This window comes from Cyclopterus lumpus, chromosome 11, assembly GCF_009769545.1.
Source record: "Cyclopterus lumpus isolate fCycLum1 chromosome 11, fCycLum1.pri, whole genome shotgun sequence".
Classification (NCBI taxonomy): Eukaryota; Metazoa; Chordata; class Actinopteri; order Perciformes; family Cyclopteridae; genus Cyclopterus; species Cyclopterus lumpus.
The window spans coordinates 12,210,542-12,228,254 of record NC_046976.1 but is presented as its reverse complement, the minus strand read 5'-3'; the positions used below and the strand labels follow the sequence as shown (position 1 = coordinate 12,228,254).

Genomic DNA, 17,713 nt, shown 5'->3' with positions numbered 1-17,713 from the left:
GTTACTCAGTGAATGAGATATCAAGAGCATTCACAGCACAGCCTCATATCCACACCGTGACCTTTGTACAGCGGAAAGTGTATTTATTCTGAGAGAGAAAGAGTTTTGTTCTGAATAGTAATGCTATCCTTTGAAGCCTGTAACACGTTTAATTAATTAATTAATTGGTTTTACTCCATTCAACAACTTTACAATTAAGTGTATTCCATTTTCTCCAGTTATTCTTAATAAATGTGTTACTATCTTTTAATAAACTAAATGACTAGCAGGGCAGTGGTTATGAAGTTAATCCAGAAAAGCCAATAGTACCCACTTTCAATTATGATTTGCACCACGATAAAAGCTTGAGCAGCAGCAGCAGCCGGTGTCATCATTTGTATGGATGACGTATCAGTATTTTTAAAATAAATACTACATTCGACATATTAGAAGAGTGGATTCAACCCTGTGACCAAACATGGTCTTTTCTCTTTCTGCTGGGGACACAAACACAATGCACTCCGGGGAAGAAAGCAAAATATATGAGTTTTAATACGGTTTCTATGTACACGGTTGCTTTAAGTGTTTTGTATTTTAACTCAGATTACAATTTATGCAACATCCTTCTTCAGGTTAAATAAATAGTTTTTTTTCCCTTTTCTCATCTTCAATCTTTCTTCTCTTTCTAACATTGCAGTGTGCTACCAGTAATTAACATTACACTGACTTCAAACCTTAGCTTAATATAAAGTCCCTGATATATTAGTATTTTAAATCAGCCAAATCAATTTCACGTTGGTTGCATTAGTCTGACATCACAGCAAAGTCTAGTCTATTTTTAATCCCTCCACATGAGCCTTGACCTTTCAATGACTGCGCCCCTGCAGCGTAAACACTTTGTGCAAAAAAGGAAAAGAAATCTTCTAAAAAGAGTGGAGAAATATCGGCTTTCTTTTCCAACAGAATTTAACTCTGCAGGGATTCTTCAGGTAAAATCAAAGACTAGACTGAATACAAAAGGTATGAAGCCAAACAACATCCACGCATTTGCTTTCTTCATGTTTATTAAATGCATCATCTACTATAATTATATGCTCAAAATGGACAACATTACATTATGGAAAAGCTTAACATAATTTCCCATTGCCCTTCAATGACCCTGAAAATTATTTCATTTTGAATAAACATGCAACATCTCATCGGATACTGAAACATCTACCAAGTTACGGTAATATAATAGAACAATTTGAATGCGTCTGACTGTTTTAATCTGCAAATAAATGTAAGTGATGCTGAGATGAGGAAGCTTGTTTCTTCCCATGAATTTCAATGAATTCCTACAAATGAGCAATGAAACTTTTTTTCTTAACTGTCTTCTTAATTATGGCTCACCGTTATCTTCGTGGTTGTTGGCAGATATGCAACAACATGAAGCTGCTGAAATCCTCATTTTTTTTAATCAGAAAACAGGTACAAATGTAATTTAATGATTCATACAAAAAGCTTCATGTATAAAGATGACTGCTAACTCGATTAAAAAGACAGTTTACTTCTTGCTCAAGTCATTTATGTCCGACCGTCTAATATGTTGCCAAGTACGTGCAAAACAATGCCATATTGTTCAAATTAAATGTCTGTGATAGATTTTTCAAAGTCATACGAGGGCCAGAAAAAGATCGGGGACGAGGCAAATCTTTCCATATAGAAAGACTTATAGTGAAGAGGTCATACGTCATTTGATTTACACTCTGCAGCTGTTTAAAAAGGAGTTTCTCTGCTATCCCCCTGAGAGAAATATGGCTTTTTCATTGTGAAGTGTAGTATGTTACGTAGCCAATACAGGCTGATGAATGTTGTTCCGTGGGGATTTAATGCAGCATGCAAAATCTTAAAAAGTCTGCATGTGTGTACAGTATCTATATGGGGCTATTGTATATAGTGTAGTTCTGTATAGAAAATGTTCTCCCAAAAAAAAGCAGGATAATGCAAATAATCATTTTTGTTGCTCGAAAGTGTGAACGAGTAAATGTCACACATTGAATCTTTCATACACAACCTGCAATCATGCTGAATACTTAGTTTAAAATGAACAAGTTGAAATTCTAGTCATTCGCATGTGACATTAGACAAAAAAAGAAAATGGAAGACAATAAATAAAAGTTTTGACCAAGCGTTACGTTAACATGAATCCAGTATAAGCGGTTGCGAGACGCTGCATTGACTTTATTATCACAACCATATGAATTATTTCCTCTGGGAAAAAAAACAAACACATAATGTGTGCCCAAGCATGTTAAAACAATTCTACAATGAAATGCTCTCAAATGGCATTCGTTGCTCTTCCCGGAGCGGTCTCTGATAGTCGGAGCCAACGGCTGAGCACACACTCGTCACTCAGCAGATACTCACACAACACTTTTCAAAGGAATTTTACAAAAAACATTTCGCAGCTTTATTTATGTACAACTATATATCACTCTGGCAGATTATGGAAGGGAAAATATGCCTGTTTTGTCACTGTGAAGATGATCACCTGAGTGCAGTGATATAAACTATCATCAACTATTGACCAAGTTCAATGGCACTGAGTGACCTTTGCAAAAACAAAATAAATAATTATTCATCAGTGTACCGAGCCTTGGCAAACAATAAGAGAAGAGAGTACAGAAACTACAAATATTTTCCGAATAGAATCTACTTTTTGGCTCACCGAACTGAAGAGGTACTGATATGGTATGAGTAGCACGTCATATTAAATAACTACTTACTCTAAAGACCAACAGCCACATAAACAAGTCAGGCCAAAACTACATTTAAAGCCTTGCGGGTGATAATCGAGGTTAGCAACCTATCAACACAGTTACGTACATTATTTAATCAGGTCGGAGGCAGGAGGAGGTCTTCACTGATGACACAATAATCATGGTTTCACATGCAAAACCACCTGAAGCCAATTCACCCTAATTTAAATTGTTTGTTTGAGACAAAAGTCATGACAGAAAATATTAAAGAGTCGACCAAGATCAAAACAAATGTTCAGCATATGAGAAGTTGAAACTAAATGACAGCACTGTCAAATATATTGAAACAGTGTTTCTCTCTTTAAAGATGAACATTTACTCATCCTTGTAGAAAATACAACGTATGCTTTATTTTGTCTTGCAGAACTTGTCACAGCATGGCTGATTCATCAATTAATTAATTACAGTGCCTTAGCCTCCTGCTAGGCTAGCCATCAGTACTTTGCTGTCATGGTTATGCAGCAGCTGATGAGCCTCACGTGCCGAGGAACAGCTAAGATCTTTGTAAGATTGCAAGCAGGTCCACATCAGAGCACTTTTTTCATCCATATCAACAGCCAAGTCCTCCATTTCGTTACACTTTGAATACTTCACATGAAAAATAATCGAAGTTCACAGATAACATTGGAATAAAAGCTGTACTTCTGCCCATTGTATTGGATAACATTAGATATCTGTGTGGGTGTGTGAATCCTCAGTATAATCTGAATTGATATCACAAACTGGGGGCCAAAAAGCAGGACTCCAGGAGAAGAACAATACTTTTCTTTGTGAGCTCGCCATTTCTTAATTATATGTCTGGCGCTCAGACAGAAGTGGACCTTGAGTTAATGAACCATTTTAGGACCTTTGCTAAACGATGAGGACAAAAGAGACTCAAACTCTCCTGTGACAGACAGAAAATGTCAGTCTTTTGTTAGTTTTTTTTTTATTAAAAGAGCTGTGATCCTGGATAACACTTACATGACAACATTATTCTTTGGTGTACGTGACAGGATGAGTTAAATTATCAACACAGAAATGTTACAATTAGGATTTACAAGATGTTACCAAAGAAAATTATATTTTTGAAGAAAAGAGGACAATTAATGGAAAACACATGAATCACATCAACAGATCCAGAATGTTCTTTCTTTATCACTTTTTTGGACTCTGCTCTGTATTATTTAAGCATAATTCACTGGACACACACACTCAATACACTTAACACAAAGTTGGCCTTCAATGTTATTATTCATGGCGAGACCATTATTGAAAACCAAATGTCTCCGGCTTGATACAAAATAAGTTTATTTTAGCTTCTGTTCCATTTCTAACCAAAAACCTCTTCCTTTCTTTGGTTAAGGTCAAACTATTATGTTGCACTCTGTGTTCCCTCTGTAGTGTTTGTGTCCTTACCATCAGGCACTAATACAAACTTCATTGATAATCAATAATAACTGTGACTTTCAGAGAGAGTTTCTATATAAAAAGATATACAAACCCATTCATGCCAAAAGACAAAAACAAATGGGAATATCAGCGCACTGCATTTATTCAAAGCAGGAGCAAAATTGTATTAGGAATTTTGGAGAGCAGCACCACCCCAACGCTTTCGGGAAGAATTTCCTAACTTGATTCTGTCAGCTTTGCTAACATCCAGTAGTTGAGAAACAACAGCTTGCCTAAGAGTGCTAACATCAACTTAAATGTCCTTCAGGGCTTTTGTATAGTGTGGACAGGCGAAAGGGAAAACACCTTTTGTTTGTCTGTGAGGTACATCTGCCCAAATAGTTTCCCCATGTGGACCAACAGCATTGTTAATCATGAAGACATCAAGCATCAAAGCCAGGGAGCTTATCTACACTTGTGTAATGATTAGAAATAAAGCCCTGGAATTCCCATTGAACAGAAAACATACACAAATGATCATCCACAGAGGGATTTGAAAACAGATAAGAGCAAAGCTTTGAATATAAGACTAAAAACAGGGATAAAGCAGGAACTTGATGACTATCAATCCCTGCTGATTTTCCTCCAACAGATCAAAGACGAGAGGCTTAGATATTTAGCGAGCTGAAAGTTATTCTTAATGAGGATGAAAACAGATGTATGAGTGTGGGTAAATGTACAATAATTGTGTGTGGTAGGACTAATGAGATGCTGCTGCGCTTTATGGTATTCATATGGGACATGTAATCTATTTCGCATAATGCCTTGGGGAGAAAGTGGCACTGAAGCTTTGTATCAATCAGTGTGAAGAGTGCAAGATTTCAGACCCACAGGGAAAATCCACCCAACCTCTGAAGGATATTTCAGATTTTATACAGACCTGACTTTCCAACAAAACGTCCTTGCAATTTTGTTGAAAACAAAACCACCCAAAAGCTTGGTTCTAGCATTTCTGATACAACACTACTGCAAGTAGCGACTGGCCCCCTCATTACTTAGCCACAGTCTTATGCATGCCATGGGTTTTATCTTGGCTTGGACAAATACTGGTTTTCTAAAGTGCTAAGTCAGGCCCACCTCTGCTGGAGCATCTATTTTCTTATTGGATTTTCTCTGCACGACTACTGGGTGATTTGTAGTGGGCGGCTACATTTTGAGTAGGAGGAGTTTTGGAGGTGGGGATGGGGATGAGGCCCTATCAGTCCTCAGCAGTAGGCACCTGAGGAGGGACAGGAGCTCCCTCTCAGTATCAAACTTTAAAAGTAATGCAACTTTTAAATGTTATTCCCCAGCAAATAAAAAATAAACATCCTTAAATTGAAAGGTTCGGTGAACACTAAGAGCTTGATAATTCTGTAATCGCCCTGGCCATGAAGGGAGCTTCCAGCAGGGGAGTTGAAAAGTGATCTCTGAATTGAAGTGTTGCACTCTGTCGTGATTGACTGCTTATTCCTCTCAAATCCATTCCATAAGGATTTATGGGCAAATCGAGTAGTCTGCCTGCCAGGCAATTACTGTCAAGTGGATCCAATTGCACCTCTTTGTCACTCTAATACTAGAAATTTGGTTCTCATTAGATGAATGTCAAATAGAATTAAGGCCTTCATTTATTTTACAAGACACCGTCCGCCACCTTTGGCAACTTCTTTTCCCATCGCTGCTGGTCCAACCACCTGCTTTGGGATGACAACAGTCAAGGAGTACAGGGAGAACTCTAGAAATACAGGCAACCAATTTGTGTTTTTGCATCCATGACTGTCCAAAATGTCACGACTTCATAATTTGACCCTATTAGACATCTGTGTGAAATCTTCAAAATGAAGATGATGAATTATCGAGTTAACACCTCGGTTGTCCTCATGAATTCTCCTTCCCAACTTTCCTTGACCCTGTGACGTTTTCCACAGGAGGTCAATGAAAAGTGGTTAGGGTTAGACGTTAGGAGGTCATTTTTGGGACTATTTGACCGCAGTCTGAGTTATGGCTAAAAATGCGTTTATTTAGGTCACACTGACCTTTGACTAGCAGGTGGACATTTAGGCCAAATTTGTAGAACTTTCTTCAAAGGCTTCTTAAGATATCTTGTTCACTAGAACGGGACGGACAGACGGACAACCTAAAAACATATTCACTTGCTTTAAATAATTGAGTTAAGAATAGGAATGAACCAAACTGAAGTGTATGGAGAATACAGAATACAAATGAAAGGCTTTGTATTAAAGTGTGTTACTCTGCTCATCACACTAGATGTAACACAGGAAGCTGAGTTACAGTACCCAGGGGGATCAACTGTCTGCTCATCACAGAAGAGGAGCATGACCTACAGCTGGGCCTTTCAATGAAGTGTGTTTGAGCCTCCCACTGAAACCCCCGACAAAATGTCAATACTTGTGATATCCTGACAACTACAGTATAAACAGTCACACCATGGAGCTTAATTGTGATCTATAATCCCTGTCAAATGACAATCCCCTCTGGTGGGTCGCACCATTCACAGCGAGAGACAGCAGGCCACACCTGAGAGGCCAGTCTGGACAGTGATGTGCCCTTGTGAGACGTCGAACTAATGACTAATAGGTACACCGTGCCATGTGTGTGTGTGTGTGTGTGTCATTAGCCAGTATCCATGGGTGTGTTAGCTGTACAAAGACAGAGTAGCAAACCACAACCACAACATATGCTTCCGGATTGTCACTCTGCTGCTAACAGGAAGAGAGCGTGAAAATGGTTTTCGAGTTAAGTGCTCAATGCCGTAGAAACCAACAGTAGGACTGCATGTCTGTCTGTGTGTTTGTCTGTTAAAGTTCCCATTCTCTTTATACATGTGTCTGTGTGTGTGTTCTTGTCTGGGAGCGCGTGTGTGTTTTGTGTGCAAGCACCCTCACTGCCAGATGGCTGCTGCCAGCATAGAAATTACCCGGCTTCTCATTCCTGTTTCAGTGCCAGGCATGAAAAAGGCTGAACAAGTCCCATTCTGAAGCTGAAGTGGAGTACCAAGGAGCGGATGTCAGCAATTAAGACTCAATCAAAACATGGAAGAAAAGCATGATCTTATCTTCATGCATGGGCCGATGATGAACACTGAAATAAATACACATACTCCATTGTATATTCAGTCAGAAGCACCAATAAACTGGGAGCAACAATACAAGCAGAGCTGAGAGGTGTGTAATCACTGGAACACCGCTGGTGAGATAGGACAAACAGATAGCAATGGAAGGAGGAAACGTAAGGGAAGAAATGAGAGAGAAAAACAAGTGAGAAAAATAGAGCGACTGATTGAAAGAGTAAATACTGGTGGTTTGCATATTGAGAGAAGGAAAGGGATGGTGAACCAGAGGTGGACTTCATTGCACATGCTGTGTCAGCTCTTGCCTGCAGCAATGGCTCGCAACAGCTGCCGCAGCTGAACTTTGTGGAGGTGTCAATATGGCCGCAGACGGGATTCCTAGCACCGTCGTCATCCGACACTGTCATCTAACTTGCCCCAAGCAACATCACCAACGAATTTGAATTATGTCTTCAAAGCAAGGATTGGAAGTAAATCATTATTTTATGCGACAGCTGATTCTTCTCTTGTAAAACAATTCAGTTTTTGAGCTTCACATTGACGTTAAGATTTGACATTTGAAATAGAAAATAGTGTTGATGTCAGCACAAGTGTTTTGTGGTAAATGAATATGTGAACAAGGCAATTACGTCCCTGCCACTCTCAGAAGTTTCTTCCTAACCTCACAACCTTCCAAACACTCTCAATAAAATATTCAAAGTCAAAAGGGAGTGAACTCGAAATGAAAACTGTCAAACCCGGAGAAGCGACGGGGTTTCAGAGAGGTAATCAAGAATAACACAGGCAGAGACAGCGAACATAAACGGAGGGATGATCTTTTACTGTTCCCCCGTGGAGCTCCCAATTTAAGCTGAAGCTCCTCTGTACCTGAGACGCGATGAGAAAGAATCTCGCTGACGTTCACGTGGGACTCGAGAGTCATTACTAGCACGTTTGTTTTGGACTCAAACAGTTGCGATGGCAAATCAGGGAAACAAAACCTCAAGGATTCGGCTGCTCAATTGAAATGCAGTGTGCAATTAACTTTAGAATCTGTTTACAAATGAGGTCTACCCTGCCTCAATCTCTGGAGTGTGTGTGGGGGGGGGGGTGTATTTGTATGCAGGGGAGTCTCAACGTGAATATATTCTCACTTTGAGTGAAGACACCTATATTAAAAATGAGATTTATAGTCCACATTGTTATAAATGACAATATACATTAGCTGTGGAGCTGTGTGTGTGTGTGTGTGTGTGTGTGTGTGTGTGTGTGTGTGCGTGTGATTTATGTGAGCAGATTATGATGTGAAACAGAGAAGAGAAGTGAGAGAATGAGGTGAAGATCAACAAAAAAAAGGGAGTGCTCTATAAGTTTGGAAAATAGGGCATTTTCTCCAAATGTGAATGATTTATCGAGATGAGCTAAAATAGTTTGTATATGCGAAAGGAGAGACTAAAAGCATTTGCCAATACATTAGATGGAATGGGTGTAATTACAAAGCGTCAGTGTCCTCCGTCTGATGTGGTCTTAAATAGATCTAATATCACGCAGCCTGTGATGGCCACAAAGTGATATGATTATTCTCATCTGAGATGCGTGTGTGCACGCACGCGTTAAAAGGTTTAACATTGTTTTGTCTCTTGAGAGAACAAACGCACGTCTCTGTTCTCGTTCTCCACCCAGTCCGTCCATCTGTTAGTCGAACAGCTCAGATGATAAACATTTTCTCCTCAGCTGAGCACCGAGCTCTGCTGAATGGCCAGGAAATAATTGGGGTGTAAATAGTGGCTCTATTGCCCTGAGGGAAGACAACTTGATGCTGTAAATCACCGCTTACTGCATTTTAAAGTTTTGATAATTGATGATTCTTTTCTGACTTTTATCTATTTTCTCACCTCCGCCTTACGGCTTTATTTCGTTTTAGCTTTCTCCTTCTCGTCAACTCTACCCCGACCTGACACATCACAGCAAAATGCCAATATGCTGCGCTGTCAAATGAATGCTTTGTTCTAATAAGGTGCTTTGGATGCTGTGCACTCCCTACTGTGGAAAACTCCTCCACTTGAAGAGTAACGGATGACATTAATATTAAAAAGGGTAAATACAAGAGAAAGTTATGCTAATTGGAGAAAACTAAAAATCACTCTGTTCCCCTTTCGAGATTGGTGTTAATGGTTGCCACTGACAGTCACCTGACTGCTAATTACAGTCAAAATTGGTGATCAAGTTACTGGCGGCTGTTTCAGAGTCAAAAAGAAAAACTGTTCATGTCACATTTAATAATTTGTCCTGTAGCATGGAATGTGGTGTTACGTGAACAGATGAAATTAGAAAGGATATTTGAGAGGGATAGAAAGCCCCAAAGGTTCTCAGAAAATGAAAAATAAAAACAACATTATACAGGACTTCACCATGGGAAAATACTATGTATTGTGAGTCACAATTTGTGACAAATGATAAATTCTAATTGAACTATGCATAAGTAATATTGTCCTCTTTGTTTTTCTTATAACGGCTCTGGTTTCCGGAGCTTCTGAATAATAATATACATTACAGACACATAAATAACTAAACACGTTTTTAAATAAATAAAAGCTGACTTTTTAGAATACTGATTTGAATTCAAGGCAGAAAGACTACAATATGAGTTCAGTGAACCATTCCCTCACATATCTACCATAATTAGACTCAAGTGACACAACTCATTGTTTTTTCTCATTAAAAACAAAAGACAAACAAACACAAAACATCAACATAATTATATGTTTGCCTCCATAGGAGTAACACTGTGGTATTGCAGATTGGGGCCAGACTAAAGTCCAAGTATGGTTCTTTAAACACAGGCAAAAAGCCTGACTGATATGGAGACAAATGAAAGCCGGGAGTGGGAGATGACACATGCGTCATCATGTAATGGAGGAGAAAGAATGGAGAAAGATACGCGATCAGACACAAGTGTAGAAAGTGTTGACTGCACCAGACTAATTGTCACTATGTAGTTTTACAGAGGGGAGTAGTGATTGAGAGCCCTAATGGAGTAACATACACATCCACACTGGTGCAGCCACTTTAACAGAGAGGTGTGTGTCTGTGTGAGTTACCACGGGCCAGTTAATGATGACCCATAATGCATTTTGTGGCGATACGAGCTGTGAGATCAGACATGTGTTCAGGGTGGATCGAGAGGATGAGCAAAAAAAATAAATGGCAGAAATAGGGGCGAGTGGAGAGAGCATGTTTGTGTCAGACAGACGATGAGGTAACGTTGGTAAAGGTGAAAGAAAGAGAGTGATTAGAAGAGAAAGTGAGACAGGGAGTAGAGTTTCAGTCTTACCATGTCTATGAGGCTCTCCTGGATCCGGTTCAGAGTGGTTCTCAGCCTGCTGCTGATAAGGCCCAGACCCGATGACTCATACTGTAGAATACACAAACACACACTATATATATATATATACTGTATATATACACATACACATACACGATTAGTTTCTGCACCGTGCACAAACACCTTCCTCTATAAGAGCACACTTCAGCAGTGTGAAAGCGGACGCACGCACACACGCACACACACACACACACACACATCTGCGTTCATCTCACGTAGTCACAGACAAGAAAATCTTTACTTTCTGCTTCTAGCTGTGTCATATCCAAAAGAGGGAGGAGTAAACTGGAGGAGCAGACATCAAAATCAATCTCAGTGTGGGGAGGGAGAAAGCACAGCAAACTTAACATCTAACTGCAACTGAAATCCCTCTCAGATGCGTCTGATGTCACGTCAACCACACCACAAGTGTTGACCAGCATTTTGGAGTCGCAAGGCATGGGGATAACGTTGTGTATTAGTCATAATGCTTCCAGAGATCTCCTCTTACCAAGCAAGCAGGGCCCACCACCCTGGCAGGACCCGCGTCTCTGCCACCGTGAGTTGGCAGAGACGGGCTTGGGACAGGCTATGGATGACGAATGGGCAGCAGACAGGAAAAACAAGAAGCAAAGTCTCACATTAAAAAAATAAAACATGTGGATGAAGTATTATAGAATTGAAGAAGAAGAAAAAAATACAGAGGTAAACGCAAACAAAGAAACATAACTAGATTAATGAAGTAATCATTAACACTTTCTTGCCCCACATTAAATATTACACATCTCTGAACATGATACAAAGTGTGGTGATGATTGAGAATGTCTTGACACGTCACTAATACAACAGTTGTATAGTGACTTCTGTGTCTCTGCAGGAAGCTTTCGGAGGTTTGAGAAACATGTTTTTTTTTCCATCTCTGTATCTTCAACAGAAGGCTTATATTATATATATTATATTGGGGTTTGAAGAAGGTGGGCACAGGGTGCATCAAATGAAAGACGCTATTGAGCTGCCTAATGGGGAACCAAACATTTTTGTATTTTTAATGTTGTTTTTGTGCAGTAAAATAGCCTTGTTCAGCCTGATTCACAGATATCTGAAGAAGATGTGCAAAAATTGTGAGGAACTTTCTGTGGGTCAGGAGACCGAGACCAAATCTCTCTCTCTCTCAAAATCTTCACTCCATCTCTCTGCCTTCTCTGCTTTTTCTTACTATGTCTGTCTTTCTTCTGTCTCTTATTAGGAAATCCAGGTTAATCCATTGAGGCTAACTTTCCATAATTCTGAAGCATTAATCACTTTTTCAAAAATAGTTTATGCTCTCTCAGTCTGAGAAGTTAAAAGTTGGGTTATTAATGGCAATGAATCTGTGAGCATGGCACATAATGCATCTTTCGCATGCGAGACAAAGTCAATGGTGCAGCTTGACTTGACAGGGTCAATATACACAGATAATGGGGTATTTACCCTTTTTAATATTAATGTCATCCGTTACTCTTCAAGTGGAGGAGTCAAGCAGGTCCATCTCGATTCCAGTGTAACGAGAGCAAAGCCTAGGTCAAATACCAGCATATGTGCATAGCAATTTTCCATAATCTTTTGAAAGATTCATGGGGGCATTTGCATTTTACTGTAGGTGCCTCTTTGAATAAGACTATTATTGAAATGGGCCTGTTCATGATATCACATTTAATGAGGACTTGAGGTACACGGGATGAAGAGTCAGAGTTTCAGAGAGATGCAGGCAGAGAGATAACAAGTGGAATGGGAGCAGTACGAGGGGGAAAAAAAGAAGACGAACGCTGCTATGGAAAAGGAGCCGTGCATGCAAGATTAAGGACACTGTGGCACAAAAAATGTTTAAAAAAAGAAGGGGGTGCGGGGAGTCAGAAAATATGACTTATAGTCCATGTGTGAAGAAGGAAAAGAGAATTTAAGATGAGGTAGCCAGTAATACACAGAAAGAGTGAAGTAAATAAAAGCATGGTGACAGAGGTACACACACACACACACACACACACTGTACATTAACCGTTAGTGGTCAGATTACGAACTCCCAAGCGCTTGACAAGTTGTCAATTCACAACCAGTGTGTCACCTTCCCTCATCTCCCCATCTCACACACACACACACACACACACACACACACACACACACACACATCAATAATGTGTAGTGGAGCGGCCCCTGCGGAGCGTTCGTCTTCTTTATCTATTCCACCTCGATGGGACAGAAGTCATTTTGTTGCTATCATTATCACTTCCCCCGAGGGCGATACTGACACAAATGCTGTTTTCTTTCTTTGTGAGGCACGATAAATGACATAATAGTCTCTCCATGGAGCGAGGGAAAGTAGGTTCGCAGACTGCAGCCTATCGTTCAACTTAAATTTGTACTGAGACAGAGAGCAATGCCAAAAGACGGTGATTATGTATGTACTGTATATTATCCAATAAACATAAGAATTCAAAATTCTTAGAAATAAATGAAGGCAATTTTCTTAAAGCACGGTACAACTGATGTAGCACAAGTAATATGTTGTAGCTGCAGGCTTTGCAATTTGGAAAAAAAGGTCCTCTATACTCCTATTTCTGTAATTGTTGTAGCTCAGAGATGACACAACAAAAGTCCTGTTAGTATTGTTTTTGTGGACCTTTTCATGCCTTTATTAAAAACATTTTTTAAAAGCAATAACAGTAGAAAGATGGCAGGAAATGAGGCGGGAGAGAGGAATACAGAATGACAAGTTGGACACAAATCCGGGATGTTGTGTTACAATGTTGGCTCCTGAAATCTCTCGGCCACCTCAAACGTTTCCGATGTCAGCTCACACACTCACACAGCGCTCGTAGACTCATCGGGATATAGGACTGTACAATGAGCGCGCCGCTGTGTTTTATAGAAGTCCACTGATGCACATCAAATAATGCGAAATGAGCAGAACGAGCTCCCCACTGAAATCAGGACAGAAGAAAGTCTCTACATCTTCCGCCGGAAACTAAAAACACATCTTTTCCGACTATACCTTGTATAAAAAAAAAAAAAGATTATCACTTCAATGGCACTTACTATGTATTTTTGTAGTTTGGCTTTCTTGAAGAAATGTTACTTTCTTGATTCTTGTTGTTCTGAGTTTGTACTCATGGTTGTATGGACTTATTGTAAGTCGCTTTGGATAAAAGCGTCAGCTCAATGATATGTAATGTATTAAAGCAGACTATTTCACAGCGAGTGACAGTGGAAACATCAGTAAAATTGACACAGTTCATTTAAATCTTTCTGGAAGGGTAACTGTAGCCAGTCTAATAATCCTGATTAAACCTGCAAACTAGAGGTGACATGCTTTTTCTCCACATCCTGTGAAGCAGCAATGTACCATGGCACTATAATACCACGCTACATCACAGCTGAGTGTGTCTCAAGTACAACAGACCACACCTGAACCACTCCCAGCTGTGACATCGGCTGTGGTGGAGCTTGTGCTTTTCATCCCAGTCAACGTCTAGTGTGGAATTACTCTAAAACATGCGTTTTAATAAATTCAACATAAATATACAGTGTGTTGTGATTGAAAAATACTGTACCATGTCATTGCGTCCAAAGAAAGTGTATACAGCGTACAGATAGTAGTCGAAGAGCTGTGACACACAGTGGATGACATCGAAGGCGATCGGCTTCAGAATGTTCATCATCTGCATATACTTCCCTGTTGGGAGATGACAGTTAGTAAACAGTTTGTTTGGCTCACACATTGGGGTTCATTTCAGAAGAGTTGTTGTTTTTTAACCCAGTATCAGTATATAATAAATGAAATGCTTAAAGTACATTGTGTGGGAGATTAAAAGACTTAAACTACAGGAAGTTAATCATGGTGGAGCCACATCCTTTAGGGAAGAACTTCAGCAGGAACACATCGCATTTGCATACACTCAAGGGCAATGATTCAGTTTAGCAGGAAGGTAATAAAAGCAATAAGAACAGAGGTACAGGGCTGTAACAAGGTTACCATTGACTCAGAACTGATGAATGGAGGGGAAAAGAAGAAATAAACTCAATCTAGCTGGCATTGCCACTGAGGCAGCACTATTTCTCTCACACTCTCATTTTTCACACCCGTTCTCTTGGAATCTGCACCAAGAACTCAGGGAGCAATCTAACTTCATCAAAGAGCTGCACAGACTGAATTAGTGATCGCTTGGAATCAAACTTTTGCTTTTCACTCAGGCTTGCCACAGAGCTTTAAATCAATATTAGCAATTTTCTAAAGAAAAAAAGAGGACGAAACACGTATTTTTATTTTGTACAGGATGAAAGTTTTGAAGTACGAACCGAAGATGGAAACAAAGACGACAACCGGTAGGAGGACCATACAGGATGATACAGCAAATCTGTATCATCCTGAATTATTAAATGGAGTTAATATGGCAGAAAACTTAATAACTACCACGTCCAATTCCTTTTGACACAAAGAAATGGCATTATGAAGGTCACATTACCAAGAAACGCACTTTGCCGTGGAAGTGCTCAGACGTCTTCAAAGCCACGTCACATGTACCTCTCTGGATACAAAAGGTCAGAGCTCAGGTTGAAGGATAATAATTATTAGTGCAGCTCAGTCACACAGATAGCTGCAGAGTGCACTGATCTCAAAAGAGCTGCTGGCTTCACTACTGAATAAATAGATGTCTCGGCAGGTTAGAGAGGACTCCCACTGCGGCCGAGTCTGTGCTGCTCTCAAGGAGCGCTAAGTGGCAGTGAGTACTGGATGTGTGTGCGCTGAGGACTCACCGACTAGCCGGATGACGTTGAGGGTGGTATTGGTGAGAATCGGCGCATTGGTCTTATTAAGGTTGTAGTCTGACTTTTTCTTGCTTCTTATGGTCTCTCGGGACGCACTGATGATGCATGCAGGATGTGGGGGGTTAACAAGAAATTAGGGCAGAGCATGAGGAATTACATTACATTACATTACATGTAATTTAGCTGACGCTTTTATCCAAAGCAACTTACAATAAGTGCATTAAACCATAAGTCCAAACTCAGAACAAAGGAATACATGTTAACATCACTAATCCTCAGTAATGATCGGCCAGGTTCAAAAACCTTAGTATCGGTCAAACTCTTCTAATTGATCAATCAAAAGCCATTAAACAATGCAGGAGACACAGAGCCCCGATGGTGAAGTTTCTGAACTGGTGATCCAGGAGCACCAGACCCCTGACACTGCTCATCGAGCTATATTAGCCAGCAATCATTACATGGGCCTTCTCATTTCCGGATGTGACCATGCAACCTATTCAATAATTAACCATCAGGGATTCCTGCTTATAATAATGGTAAATTAACATTTTAGTGACTATAGGCCAACGTCAGGTTAATACACATAAGTAACAGGAAATCTAATGTCGCGAGAGTTTATGCAAAAATATCAGGCCTCTTAGATGAGTGAAATAACAAGGTTGAAAACTGAGCCATTAATAAAAGTCATTGTAAATTGCATGATAGGAAATTATTATTGTAACAGTGCTTCTGTAATGAGGAGCTACTGAATAAATAATGGTGAATTGTATTCTAGTTTCCGATGCAAATTGGGTGTAAAATGTGATGGCAGCTCTCAGATATGCACAAACACACATATGTACACAGGTTCCTAAAATGTCCTTCCATCACATACACATGGAGACAAAAACATTAACTGAACAAGGAGGGTTATAAAATATAAAAACTCCATCATGCTGCATCAAAAGCGAAGACACGAATAATTACAGCAATAACTTGTTAATACAGTAACTGTTTGCATTAATTACAGTATATCACCCTTAGTATTAAATGCATCCTTATAATAAAATAAACAAAATACAAAACGTTGCATTCAAATATCTAATGTAAATGAAAATGAATAATTTTAGAGAAGATGCAGAGAAGCACGATTGCCTCTGCTTTTGTAAAAATAGCGATTCATCTTACTAATAGTCCACCAATCACGTAGGCGGAGGTTGGGAAGAAAGAGAATTTTCATGGGTAGACAAAAAGCTTTATTCAAGCTTTCTGCCTACTTATCAGGGTTAGACAGAGGGGAGCGAAAATTACCATTGCTGAATGCATTAAAAGTGGCATAATGCATGACTTCCCATCCTTGTTGAAAAAGTTCATAAAATGATTGTATTTTGGATCTGTGATTAACATGAATCCTCTTTTGTGTACATTCACTGACTTTCAATAGCCAGGAGTAGATCTGATGGACACCTGGATTTACCACTGTAACTTCAACGTACCCTGAGCTGTGTGAATTTGGAGCGGCGTAAAACCATTTGACTCGGAACTGACCTCTTGAGGGGGGCATCCCCCGTCTGCTCGTCAACATAGTCCTGCTTGAGCTCCTCAGGGACATCGCTGTCACTGTCGTAATCTTGATACACACTCTTCTCCAGCTCGTCTGACTCGTACTTCAATTGGGGAAGAGAAAGATCAGATGTCGGTCAATGGAAAATGGTCAAAGGGACGGTGCAAAGAAGAAATTCAGTATGGATGAACCGCGTAGAAGGGATAAAAACAAGATAAACACTGTTATAACATGCTGTGGAGTTGTTAAAGAGGAAGAAGAGTTGTGTGATAAACAATTATGCCGTTGGGAAATCTTGTCATCAATACAAAAAAAAAAAAAAAAAAAACTGTAAAACCAAAAGGTATTAAAAGGCTGTAATTAAATGATCAAAAAAATGTAACATTGCCCACCTTTTAGCCTTAATGGGTGCATAACCATGAAATGACAGCCTTGAGAAGGAAAGGCAGAAAATAAATGTTCCTCCCAGAGGAGAGTTTAGCTCCCTTGAAATAAGACAATACTGTCTTTGTCATTTACTGCGAGCTAAAGCAACACAGCAGCCATATAGAAAGGATTATAGGCTTAAGAGTAAGCCAAGCTAGGGCTTCTGTAAGCTCGACATGTTAGATGCAATATTGAGGTGCAATATTGCTTATGATTTGAGCCTGTTAGGAAAATATACCAATATATATATATATTTAAAAAAGTGTCAGGGCACCTGTGTAATTTCTTCTCCCCATTCTTGAAGAGTAATACTGTTT

At 39.6% G+C, this 17,713-nt stretch overlaps 1 protein-coding gene across 1 annotated transcript in view; it reads right to left on the bottom strand.

Moving 5' to 3' along the window:
- The window catches only part of vps50 (VPS50 EARP/GARPII complex subunit), an 81,743-nt gene that overhangs the window by 16,252 nt on the left and 47,778 nt on the right, over window positions 1–17,713 (bottom strand). The window contains 5 exon segments of the mRNA XM_034544669.1: window positions 10,595–10,675; window positions 11,136–11,213; window positions 14,212–14,333; window positions 15,416–15,522; window positions 16,955–17,073. Of these exon segments, the coding sequence (XP_034400560.1) occupies window positions 10,595–10,675; window positions 11,136–11,213; window positions 14,212–14,333; window positions 15,416–15,522; window positions 16,955–17,073 (507 nt within the window).